Source organism: Brassica oleracea, chromosome C2 (genome assembly GCF_000695525.1).
Source record: "Brassica oleracea var. oleracea cultivar TO1000 chromosome C2, BOL, whole genome shotgun sequence".
Classification (NCBI taxonomy): Eukaryota; Viridiplantae; Streptophyta; class Magnoliopsida; order Brassicales; family Brassicaceae; genus Brassica; species Brassica oleracea.
The window spans coordinates 22053076-22064519 of NC_027749.1; the positions used below are offsets into that span (position 1 = coordinate 22053076).

Genomic DNA, 11444 nt, shown 5'->3' on the forward strand with positions numbered 1-11444 from the left:
GCAGAAAACTAATTTCATTCGGATAAGGCTTGACACTTAACAAAGCGTTACTTAGTTAATCTTTAAAAGGTGATCAGCAAACAAATTAATGAAAGCATGCATAAAGCAGCGGTTACTTGCTGCATGCATTGGTACTAAATTAATTCATACCATCATCATTATTCATTATCATTGATTATATGAGCATATACATACATATCCACTTATAATTACACACAGATATGTATGATACAGCACAGAACAGTAAAGTTAGTTCCCCTTACAACAATATTGAACTTAGATATAGAGAACAATATTGTGATCATGATGAGATCGAGATGAAAGGAGAGTGTGGATCAAGAGAACCAGTTAACGAGATCGTACACATGGCTACCAGCTGGAGGAGGAGGCACATCTTGCATGACCTTCTCTTGTCCCTTTGGATAGTATATTCCCGTGGCTTCATGTGGGACCCAACTACTCTCTGAAAACGATGTCGTCTCTCTGGCGACGTTGAAACCTCTCATCGTCTTGATCTCAGCCTCTCCGACGCTGGCGCCATCAGTCTTCATCGCCTCCCTTACTATGTCGTGCGATGCAGTGTTCTTGTGGATAGATTTCCTAAGCATCGGTCTGTACATGTAATTTCATGTGTAAACTATAAGTTAGTCATTTACGATCTTGCATGTGATCATGCATTATCAATATGACATGCAAGTAGGTGTAAACTTACTTGACGAGCATGGTGTTCATCGTTTGTGCACCACGAGACGAGAAGGCGGAAGTTGCCATGTCAATCTCTATATATGATCTCTTACAATAATGTGTTAATAGATACAAATATACAATATAGTGTGTGTGAGTGTATTATGACTTGTGAGAGTTGCATTACTCCATTTATATACACGCATCAATCATCAAATGTGAATGGAATTTAACATACAAAAAAATAAAATAATATTGGAGTGGGAGAGAATCCACACTCACATCTTCCAATGTAAAGATTATGGCCAGACCCATGCCTCTCTTTGGTCATCTCCTCCACGTGACATCATCATCGACGTCCTATAATTTTGGATCCTTCCTCTAAACATAGACATAGGTCTCCGGTTATTAACTGAATCGAACCAAACCAAAATATTTGGTTTTCAGTTCAGTTTGATTTAGAGACTTGGTTTGATCGGCAATTCAAGAAAAAAATGGTTTTTGCATTGATTCATAGTTAATTCGTTTTTTTTTTCTTAATTTACAAAACTATATCGATATTAACCAAAATTTGGAACTCGATAAACCAAATTAACCGAACTTGGCCACAATTATTCAATTTATAATCAATTTAACCGAATTTGAAGACTTCTGCAAAATATATTTTAAACCGAACCAAAAAAATTTCTGGTTCAATTCGTTGAGATTTAGACCGAACGGAGCTAACCGACATGAAAACCCAAACTCACCCAGCGCACACGCACTTTTTAAGTCATGATGGGCATTAAAAATACTCAACGGACCCTTTTAGAAAAAAAGCCCATATATGACCCGAATAGATATCCACTTGGTTAATAACAAATTATAAAAAGAGAGAAAAATCTTAAACCCACCCTTAAAAGATCTTAAGTATATTTATATATATAATAATAATAAAAGCTTTTAGAAGATATTGTTGTGTGATGATAATGATGATTCTGTTCATGTTCAGGTTTTGTCTCGTTTGATCATAAGTTATGTTGTAGTCTCCTCCTCCTCCTCCTTGTTACTTTCTCAGGTAATCCTTCATCTCTTTCCTTTCGTCTTTCAGTCTTATGTTTACTTTCAAATTGAGGGTTTGTCTCTTTCTGCTTTGTTCATCTGAAAGTCTCGTTCTTTTTATGTAACTCGATGCGTCTATGAGTTTCTCTTTTATCAGCGATCCGATCACAAACTCGGGAGACTTTTGTGTATAGTGTTTTAGTTAACTACTCTTCTTGCTCCGTCCGAGAACATATCTAAGTTACTCAGTTTCAGGGGGGGTTTTTGAGTTGTTTCTAAGTTGGGACTTGTCCTTTTGTTGTTGTTGTTTTAACATTTTCATACTCGTTTGAATTCATCGTCTTTCCTTATTGAGATGACTTTGTTTCCTAACCAAAGTTTGTACCTTTTTGTTGCTGTTTACTGCATAGTTTTTTGTAGTGTAAAACAATGGGTCCAGCATGGTTTGGTAAAATTTACAACAAGCTTGAAACAATACTTGTGGAGGTGGACACTTTCACTTCACAGGTACTCTTCTCTCTGATTCCACTGTTGATTGAAATGATGTTAGAGAGTAGATAGACTGAAACTGGGTGATTGTTCGTTATGTTTTGGACAGAGCACTCTGTGTTTGAATTCAAGTGATCCTTCAGGATGGGAATCTGTAAGAGGTGAACCAGATGATAGGCTTACTTCACCGAGCTGTGAAAGAAGTCCTTCTGATCCACCATCACATCAGAACTTTGACGTTTTAGGAAATGTTAGTGTTGAGGAACAAGTTGAAGAGGATATCATGAAGGAGGATTTATCAGTCTCCTCCTCCTCGTCTTCTGATGAAGAAACACTCTCTAGAGTTTCATTGATTCAAGAGTACTGTGTTGGTAATCTGACATCACCCACTTCACATGGCAATGAGGAGTCTCCTGGAGAAGCTTCGGTTTTTCCAAGAGAGGAGAGTGTAGAAGAAGTTAGGGTTGAATCATTCAGAGATTATGTTTCCACAGCTACGCTTGAGATCTCAAATGTAAATCCAACCGACACAAAGTTTCCAGATGCACCTGCTGAAGATAACATGAGATCCTCTAATGAGGGTTGGTGCTTCAACTCATTTCTTGTTTTGCTACAAGTTTTGGACCCTTAAATATCTTTTTTTTTTTTTAATTTCTATAGATGATGTGATTAATGGTAAGCCTGATGCTCCATTGGATACCAAAGCATTGTCCGGCATAACATTTCAAGAAGACCACCCCGGGTGTGTTGACGACAATGAACTCTATGCTCTCCATTTTAGGACCAAGAAGCTCAGATCAGTAAAGGTTCCTTTGCTTTTCTCTTTATATAATATGTCTGTTGTGATAAACCTTTAAATTTGGCTTCCATCATTTTTCTTGGAAAAAACTTAGCATTACTTATCTCTCATTCCCTAGTTTTCACCTTTTTTAATCAACATCAGAGAAAGATCTTGGATGCTTTAACGACGAAAAGAATAAGAGAGAAGGAGTATGAGCAGCTTGCAATTTGGTTCGGAGATGCAGATATGGGTTCTGATCTGGTCAGTGGTGACTCTGAAGCCATAGACTTCAAAAGCTCGCAGGTACATGAATCAGCCGATTCCCAATGGGAGCTATTGTGAGAGTCATGCTTACATCATTTTAGTACCTTTGTATAGTGAGACTCCTATTGCTTTATTAAAAACATAAACGAGCTAATCTGCTCTGAGATGCAAACTGTTTTTTTTGACAATGAATAACCAAAAGTTTATCCTATATCTTTACTTGCTTTCATCTAAAAACAATTGATGTTCCTGAGCTCTGCACACCCCTGAGAAAGGGGTCAGAAGTTATTTCGATGACTGCGTAACAAATATGCATAGAGAATCTCGTTCCATGTATCAGGAACTCCAGGCAAGCACCAGTGGATGCAGTCTCCATAGTTTCTAGGATCAGCTCTCTGCTCCTTTGTCAAGAGCTTCCCTCTCCGTTCTCCATACACAGTCGTGTGTCCGTCTTTCCTATATTCTGACAGTTGTGTAATGTTCAGTAACGTTACTTTGTCTCCAACTCTGCTTAGAACATCACCAACTATCTTCATGATGTCTTGGTTCGATCCTGTGCCCCAGTAGGATGGTTTGTCTATTGGATATAACTCATTATAACAGGTTCCATCGCTCCCTGGATTCCACTCCCAGCTCCTGCCAAGATCACACCCCAAACTCACTCTCAATTGTTTGGAAATTTTTTAGTTTGGTCCAGTTTCGGTTTTGTGATCTGTTTAGTTTGGAAAGCTTTTGAAACTATTTCGGTTTTTTTAGGTTCGGTTTGGTTAGTTTGGTTTTTTGAAAAAATGAATTATCTAAAATTAATTGAAATAACTTAATTTAGCCGAAAATATCTTAGTTTTAAAAAAATTATACCAAAATTTGACTGAAATTCAAAAATAGGTTATTTTCGGAAAGAAATAAAATCAACATTAACCGAAAACCGAACCATATCGGTTTACTTCAATGGGATTATGGTCGAACCGAACTAACCGAAAAAAACGAAACAGCAGGTCTAAAACATACCATAGATGAGTTGGAGACATGCTTGTGAAGAAAACTCTTTGCTTCAAGGGATTGATCTTCGTCTCTAACCACTTAGCCCATGTTTCCAACGCTATTCTATAAGCAGTCGTTACATTATACTCTTGAACTTTACTAGTATCACCACACCTGCATATGCATATATAGATATAAATTTTCCTTGTAGGCGCTCGGTTTAGCTTGTGGGTTATACAGCTTACGTTGCATTGATCTTAGGTTGATGCATCCACCATACATAGCTCTCAAAGACTAGAACATCGACACCTTCCCAGCTCTTGCTATGTTTTTCAATAGCGTCTAGGTTAACCAACCTTTTGTGTACTGTATGATTAGTTGCATGATCTGAAATCGATTCCACGATGAAAGGTGCCCAGTAATACTCGATAGACACATTGTATTCCTGATCATACAATTAATATAAGAAACCATCTTTGCCTTTTTTTGAGTAGGAGTATTGTGTTTTTTTTATGTACCTCAGCTTTGAAGATCTTCATAGGAGCTCTCCTGTGAAAAGACTTCTTGTTGTCAGGTATTACTGATTGTACCATACAGATCATTGACTCGAACGTGCTTCTCTGCACTGAGTCTCCTATGAACATCAGTCTTTTGTTTCTCAACACGTCCAACAGTTTCAGAGCATCGAACCTGAAACATCACAAAGATTACTTAAGTCACTTGGATCTGAGACCATGAATCAACACATGCTTCTTTTCTTTTCATAATACCTGGGCAAGTCACATGAGCTTGGTTGCCATCGCCAGTTCTGGTAAGAAGAATCAGGCCGTCCGTTTCTTTGACATGTTGTTTGTTTGACCAAATAAGGACAGCTCTTCTCCGTGTAAAGAGGGTACGAGACATTGTCCCAAACCCATTGTCCTTCAAAGACGTTGCAGCTCTCGTTAAACTGATCCTCTTTGGTAACGAACACTGCTGGTTTCTGTCTGAAACCATAGAGTTGTAATATCCGGCTCTTGTTGCTCTTGAGTTCATCAAGGATCCATCTCGCGGATCCTATGACTAGAAGACTAAAAAGGACAAGCTGGAAAATGGATTGAATAATCCGCGAGTCTGCAGATGTTTGTTTCGACATTTGAAAACAGACTCAAATGAACTTCTTGCTGTTGAGTTCATGATTTCAAAGAAGTGAATAACTTCACATACAAGCATCGACTTTGTTCCATTTAACAACCGGTTGGTGAACTTTCTGCATTAGGTAGCTTGTCTTTTTTTTTTTTGGTCTCTCGGTTTAAAATAGTGATATGATTAAAGACAATAAAAACAATTAAGTATAGAACAAGCCTGTTCGATTGATGACAAGTGTTGTTCACTTTTATGTACAGTTAACAATTAACTCTAATACAGAAACAATCTGATGTAGAAAACGTTGGAACAAAAAGGTAACCTAGCTTTGCTACTGAAAGAGTATGTAACTGACAACACCATGGCTCTCTCCTATGCTAGTCCTTTGAGAGTCTTGGTTAGTTAACAGTATCAAGATCCATGCCCTGAGCTATCACTGTCAGAATCTGCATAGGGAAAGAGGAATGTAAGTAAACTGGTGATAATGGAGAAGAAGGATAAACAAGTTTCAACATTACCACTAGAAGAGCCTGATCCACTACTAGAACTACTTGATACAGCATTTACATGGCCTAAAATGTTAAAAACAAAATAAAAGTAAAGAGTTTATTGCAGTGAGGCTAAAAAGACTAATATAGTACTTATAAACTAAAATCTCACCTAGTTCTGTAACTTTTGTCGATTCAGGTCCAGTTACTAGAGTGTTCTGTGAACAAGAAAGAAGAAACAGGATACCATTAGAGTCTAGATACCAGTTAATACGATAAAAGACAGTTAGTTATTTGCTCTCACCGGTTCTTGGACACCGTTGTGAACAGACTCAGCTTCTCTTTCAGAGCTCAAACCCTGTTCTTCTTTTTTGTTACCCAAGCTCTCCTTATATCCTGTCACGAATCTGTAAAGCTCCCAAAGCGTTTCGAGGTCAAGACTATCAATGTGTAACTCAATCTCGTCGTCTTGTTGAGCGAGCTCCGGCTTAGTCTTCTTTATAATCTCAACAACTTCCTCTAGCTTGTCGAAAGGCAAATCCTGAAGGTCTTCACTAAGCCTCGGCTTCTCCTCAAACGCCAAGTCCCTATTCCCAGACGCCTCCTCTTCTTCTTCTTCACGCTTCTCAGGGGAAACGGTTAGAGCTAAAGGCTCCACTGGCTTTGTCATAGAATCTGCTCTCTCCAAAGTCTTATCTTCAACCACTATAGAAGGAGACAGAGACGGTGTAGGAGCTCGTAATGGTAATGGTTCTTGTTGCCTACTATTAAGAGACTCATACTGGTCTTCAAACATGCTCAACAACAACTCAGCCATACGATGGACATCATGCCCCACGGGATTATACAGCAAAGCGTTGTTAAAAGTAAGCCTCACATCCTCAGCAAACTCCAAGGGAGACTCATACCAACTCTTACTCAACCTAGTCTTCACTGTACCCAAATCCATAGGCTTCTTAACTATAGTGTGATAATCATGTAAACCGGACTTAACCGCATCAACCGGCGTGTTGAAAATCGACCCAAACTTATGCTTCATTAACTTGGTAAGCAAGTTCTTAAAAATCTGAGCACTGTTTGCTGTTTTGAGCTTCTTGCTGGGGGTGGACAGGTTCGAGGCGGTTGATCAAGTTCCGAACTTTTTCAAGATCGGATGTTAGTTTCCGCTTCAAGTTGCGAACTTCAAGCTTTGAGATTGAGTTCAGACTTATCTTCATCATCTGACGATTGACGTCAGACCCAAGTGAATTCGACGGAGACACCAGCCTCGCCGCCGTCGTGGGTTTCAATCTTTTGCTGCTCCGTTTATGCTTCGTCTTCGAAACTCCACCGCCGGCTATAGCACCAGACGCCATTGCCTCTGATTGGGAAAATTAGGGTTCTTTCTAGGGTTTATCACGGGAAGTGGCGATATTGGAGATTCGAATCGAAGATTGGTGAGGTAATCAGAAAGGGGTTGGGTTAGGATCGTCAATCGTGATTGCCAACAAACGAAACCCTAGAAAGCGATTGTGAGCCGCTCTGCGGTCGCGAGGGTGGAAAACATGCACGCGCTTTTTCTCCCACACGCGCGTAAAGAGCCCGGGAAGATAGGGGAGTAAACGCTCACGTGTCTCTCTGATAAATGCTGAACCGGAACTAACCGAGTCAAAATTCGATACGTGTGTCCCCGGTTTAGTCGAAATTGATCGTAGAAAAGGCATATAAAAGTTGCTAACCCATGTGAAAACTCCATTGAAAAAGGAAATTACTTACCTTTACCTGTTTTGATTTATTCAAGTTTAGTAAGTTTTCCTTTTAAAGAGCAATGGTAAGATCACTTAACCTATAAATTACATGTTCATGAAAACAAATCAAAATCAATACGACTAATTCTTACTCAAGTTTCAGTTATTCTGAAAAAAAAACACACGTGTTCGAAGATGAGCCAGAATATGATACTTATTTGTGCTGTCTCTATGTTTATTATTGGTTGGCTGTATCCGCTTTCTCATCGTGGTGACAAGAATGCCCAAAGAGTTGTTTTGGTTGCTACTATCGTTCTGGATTCGCTTGGCTTCCTTGTACTACTGTGTGCCGGCGCTTATAAACTTTACTTTGTTGATGATGATGATGATGCCAACAATACCAGCGATGACCATGTTATCATCAACATCACGGAGTTGGCCAGCGTTAGCCCCTCCATCCTCATCCGATCAATCCCCGTCGTTGATTTTAACCCTCGGAACTTTGAGGACGGCGGCGTCGAGTGTGTGGTTTGTCTCTCTGAGCTCGACGAAGGAGACAAAGCCAAGCTCTTACCGAGCTGTAAACACTGGTTTCACGCCCATTGCATCGACCCTTGGCTTGAGTCGCACGCCACTTGCCCTATCTGCAGGACGAGAGTACGCCTGTTCCAAACTAACGAACCAAGTTCCGGCAATCTAACTTGTTCTGATGGGCATTCAGCAGATGTGACGGAGGTTGTAGTAAACATCCCGACAACCTTGGAAGTTGGAGATTCGGGCCCCATTACATCCCTGACCCCACTATGAGTTTTGCAAAGATGAAAGATTCCAAGGCCTTCAGTTTTTTTTTCCTGGCATGATGAGATATAACTTGAGCAAGAAGTTAAACGTGGCCATCTCCATGAAGACCAAATCAATTGTTCAGAAGCTTTAGTTTCAATATTACCTTAATTTGAGGATGTGTGTTACTTACCCACTCACTTAGTAATTAGTTTAATTCTTTTAATAATTTTGTATTTAAGCATGAGTTGGAGTTAAATAAAAAGGGAAGACAAAATTGCAGTAAACTTGTCTTTAAGAGCCAAAGTGTTCTTGTTTTGATCAACATTGATTTCGCTATAACTGGGACCTATCATTACAACCGGTTATGCTTTCTGGCTCCAACACGGTAGTGTTGGGATTGGAAGGCTTTGGAGGACATATGCTTTTACCTTTCAGTTAAATATCGTCTAGCTTCCCCCTTTGTTCGCCGGTATAGTGGTGAAGACATATCAAAAGCCACTTTGTTGGGTTCAGGAGAGAACGGTCCTCCATTAAGGTGATAATTTGAACATTCATTTTAACACCTTATCAAGCTTCTCAAAGCTTGTGTATCCATCCTTCTACTACTTTAGATGTTGTGTTCTTGTAGACATGAGGCTTGCACACTGGGTATGTCAGATGTTGTGCTCTATCATTGTAATCGATTAAGCTTAGTAATGAAGTTGTGTTACAAAAAAAATCAGATTCAACTCTTTCATTTACGCAATACACATACTTGCAAGTTTTAGTGGATCTGGTAACGAAATCAGAAGTATTGGTCTATATATTGATCTTCTAACTTTTAAAAAAGTCTAATTTCATTAAAACCATATCCTTGTTTTCCTTATGTTTTTCTCATTCAGTCATCTCTCTTTTACTTCGGAAAAAAGGTAGCCTAGCTTTGCTACTGGAAGAGTATGTAACTGACAACACCATGGCTCTCTCCTATGCTAGTCCTTTGAGAGTCTTGGTTAGTTAACAGTATCAAGATCCATGCCCTGAGCTATCACTGTCAGAATCTGCATAGGGAAAGAGGAATGTAAGTAAACTGGTGATAATGGAGAAGAAGGATAAACAAGTTTCAACATTACCACTAGAAGAGCCTGATCCACTACTAGAACTACTTGATACAGCATTTACATGGCCTAAAATGTTAAAAACAAAATAAAAGTAAAGAGTTTATTGCAGTGAGGCTAAAAAGACTAATATAGTACTTATAAACTAAAATCTCACCTAGTTCTGTAACTTTTGTCGATTCAGATCCAGTTACTAGAGTGTTCTGTGAACACCAAAGAAGAAACATGATACCATTAGAGTCTAGATACCAGTTAATACGATAAAAGGCAATTAGTTATTTGCTCTCACCGGTTCTTGGACACCGTTGTGAACAGACTCAGCTTCTCTTTCAGAGCTCAATCCTTGTTCTTCCTTTTTCTTACTCAAGCCCTCCTTATACCCTGTCACGAATCTGTAAAGCTCCCAAAGCGTTTGGAGGTCAAGACTATCAATATCCAACTCAATCTCATCGTCTTGTTGAGCGAGGTCCGGATTAGTCTTCTTTATAATCTCAACAACTTTACTCTAGCTTATCAAAAGGCAAATCCTGAAGGTCTTCACTTAGTCTCTATTCCCAGATACCTCCTCTTCCTCACGCTTCTCAAGGGAAACAGCTAGAGCTAAAGGCTCCACTGCGTTTGTCATAGACTCTGCTGTCTCCAAAGTCCTAGTCTCAACCAATATAGGAGGAAGAGGAGACGGTTGTTGCCTACTATTAAGAGACTCATACTGTGTTTCAAGCGGGGCCCACTTCTCTTCAAACATGTTCAACGAAAACTGAGCCATACGATGCACATCATGCCCCACGGGGTTGAAAGTAAGCCTCACATCCTGAGCAAACTCCGAAGGCGACTCATACCAACTCTTACTCAACCTAGACTTCACTGTCCCTAAATCCATAGGCTTCTTCACTATAGTGTGATAATCAAAATCTGAGCTTTGCCTTTGTCGGAGCCTCCCTTATTACCATTGTTCGCTTGTCTTGTCGGGGACAGGTTCGAGGCGGTTGATCAAGGTCCTGACTTTCTCAAGCTCAGCTGTTAGTTTCCGCTTCAAGTTGCGAACTTCAAGCTTTGAGGTTGAGTTTAGACATCACGAGCGGAATCGGTCTCACCGCCGCGGTCGTGGGTTTCAATCTTTTGTTGCCAATTTCCCTCCGTTTATGCTTCGCCTTCGGGACTATAGCACCAGACGCCATTGCCTCGTTGATGGGTTTTGTGATTGGGAAAATTAGGGTTTCTTTAGGGTTTATCACGCGCGTTGGCGATCTTGGAGATTCGAAGCAAGGAATCGAAGATTGGTGAGGTAATCAGAAAGGGGTTAGGTTAGGATCGTGATTGCCAACAAACGAAACCCTAGGAAGCTATTGTGAGCCTCTGCGTCGCGAGGATGGCGAATACTCACGCGCGTAAAGGACCCGAGAAAGTAGGGGAATGATACATGTGTCAAGTGTGACGGGGGTTATAACGCTTACTTATCTTATCTCTGATGAATGCTAAACCGGAAGTAACCGAGTTGAAATTCGCCATGTATGTCCCCGGTTTAGTCAAAATTGATTGTAGAAAGGCATATAAAACTTGATAACCCATGTGAAGACTCCATTGAAAATCGAATTCCGAAATAAAATTCCGACAAATATGAAATATCTGATATCTTATAAGTTATAACACACTGCCTATATAGTATTGTTTAAAATTTAGACATCAGGAAATTAAAGTCACGTTTTATTAAGGTCCGGCCAACACACAAATCCGTCTTTATGGTTATGGTTTAGTTTAAACTAGTTTTTGGCCCGTACTGCATGCGGGAAAAAGAATTCAAGAAATTATGTATAACACATCTAAAAAATATAACTAACAGCAATAATGTCACAGCCCAAACCCAACAAATTTTAAAACCTTAAACGTAAAGCCCATGTTTCAAGCCAAAACTCTAAAAAATGGTATTTTAGTAATTTTGAATGATCTGAACCCTAAACTCTTCTACATATATATATTGAGGGCGCGA

At 39.6% G+C, this 11444-nt stretch overlaps 5 protein-coding genes and 1 pseudogene across 6 annotated transcripts; 2 read left to right on the plus strand and 4 right to left on the minus strand.

The window, feature by feature from the left end:
* Window positions 1–154: 154 nt before the first annotated feature.
* Window positions 155–833, minus strand: LOC106326378. Its single transcript, XM_013764371.1, has 2 exons — window positions 713–833; window positions 155–612 (listed from the first exon to the last, which is right to left on the minus strand). The coding sequence occupies exons 1-2, from the start codon at window positions 769–771 to the stop codon at window positions 336–338; spliced, it is 336 nt and encodes a 111-aa protein (XP_013619825.1). The 5' UTR covers window positions 772–833; the 3' UTR covers window positions 155–335.
* A 792-nt stretch (window positions 834–1625) lies between these two features.
* LOC106322758 lies at window positions 1626–3486 on the plus strand. 2 transcript variants are annotated; one of them, XM_013760884.1, is made up of 5 exons: window positions 1626–1741; window positions 2136–2232; window positions 2324–2795; window positions 2875–3020; window positions 3158–3486. In XM_013760884.1, exons 2-5 carry the CDS (start codon window positions 2155–2157, stop codon window positions 3335–3337), a joined length of 876 nt encoding a protein of 291 aa, XP_013616338.1. In that variant the 5' UTR covers window positions 1626–1741; window positions 2136–2154; the 3' UTR covers window positions 3338–3486. The 2 variants fall into 2 exon arrangements, with proteins under 2 accessions (XP_013616338.1, XP_013616339.1); XM_013760885.1 differs by having other exon boundaries at window positions 1631–1741; window positions 2136–2211.
* On the minus strand, window positions 3372–5386 carry LOC106322757 (protein trichome birefringence-like 31). Its single transcript, XM_013760882.1, has 5 exons — window positions 5011–5386; window positions 4759–4930; window positions 4486–4685; window positions 4268–4414; window positions 3372–3895 (listed from the first exon to the last, which is right to left on the minus strand). Exons 1-5 carry the CDS (start codon window positions 5373–5375, stop codon window positions 3538–3540), a joined length of 1242 nt encoding a protein of 413 aa, XP_013616336.1. The 5' UTR covers window positions 5376–5386; the 3' UTR covers window positions 3372–3537.
* Window positions 5387–5559: 173 nt separating this feature from the next.
* On the minus strand, window positions 5560–7407 carry LOC106320712 (transcription factor GTE3, chloroplastic-like). The gene is given in 5 exon segments (XM_013759085.1): window positions 5560–5811; window positions 5884–5937; window positions 6026–6071; window positions 6158–6931; window positions 6933–7407. Coding segments are annotated over 5 exon segments (1185 nt in total). The 5' UTR covers window positions 7209–7407; the 3' UTR covers window positions 5560–5776.
* A 368-nt stretch (window positions 7408–7775) lies between these two features.
* On the plus strand, window positions 7776–8387 carry LOC106323703 (putative RING-H2 finger protein ATL61). Its single transcript, XM_013761786.1, has one exon. It carries the CDS (start codon window positions 7776–7778, stop codon window positions 8385–8387), a length of 612 nt encoding a protein of 203 aa, XP_013617240.1.
* Window positions 8388–9048: 661 nt separating this feature from the next.
* On the minus strand, window positions 9049–10397 carry LOC106320722 (annotated as a pseudogene).
* Between the last annotated feature and the right edge of the window lie 1047 nt (window positions 10398–11444).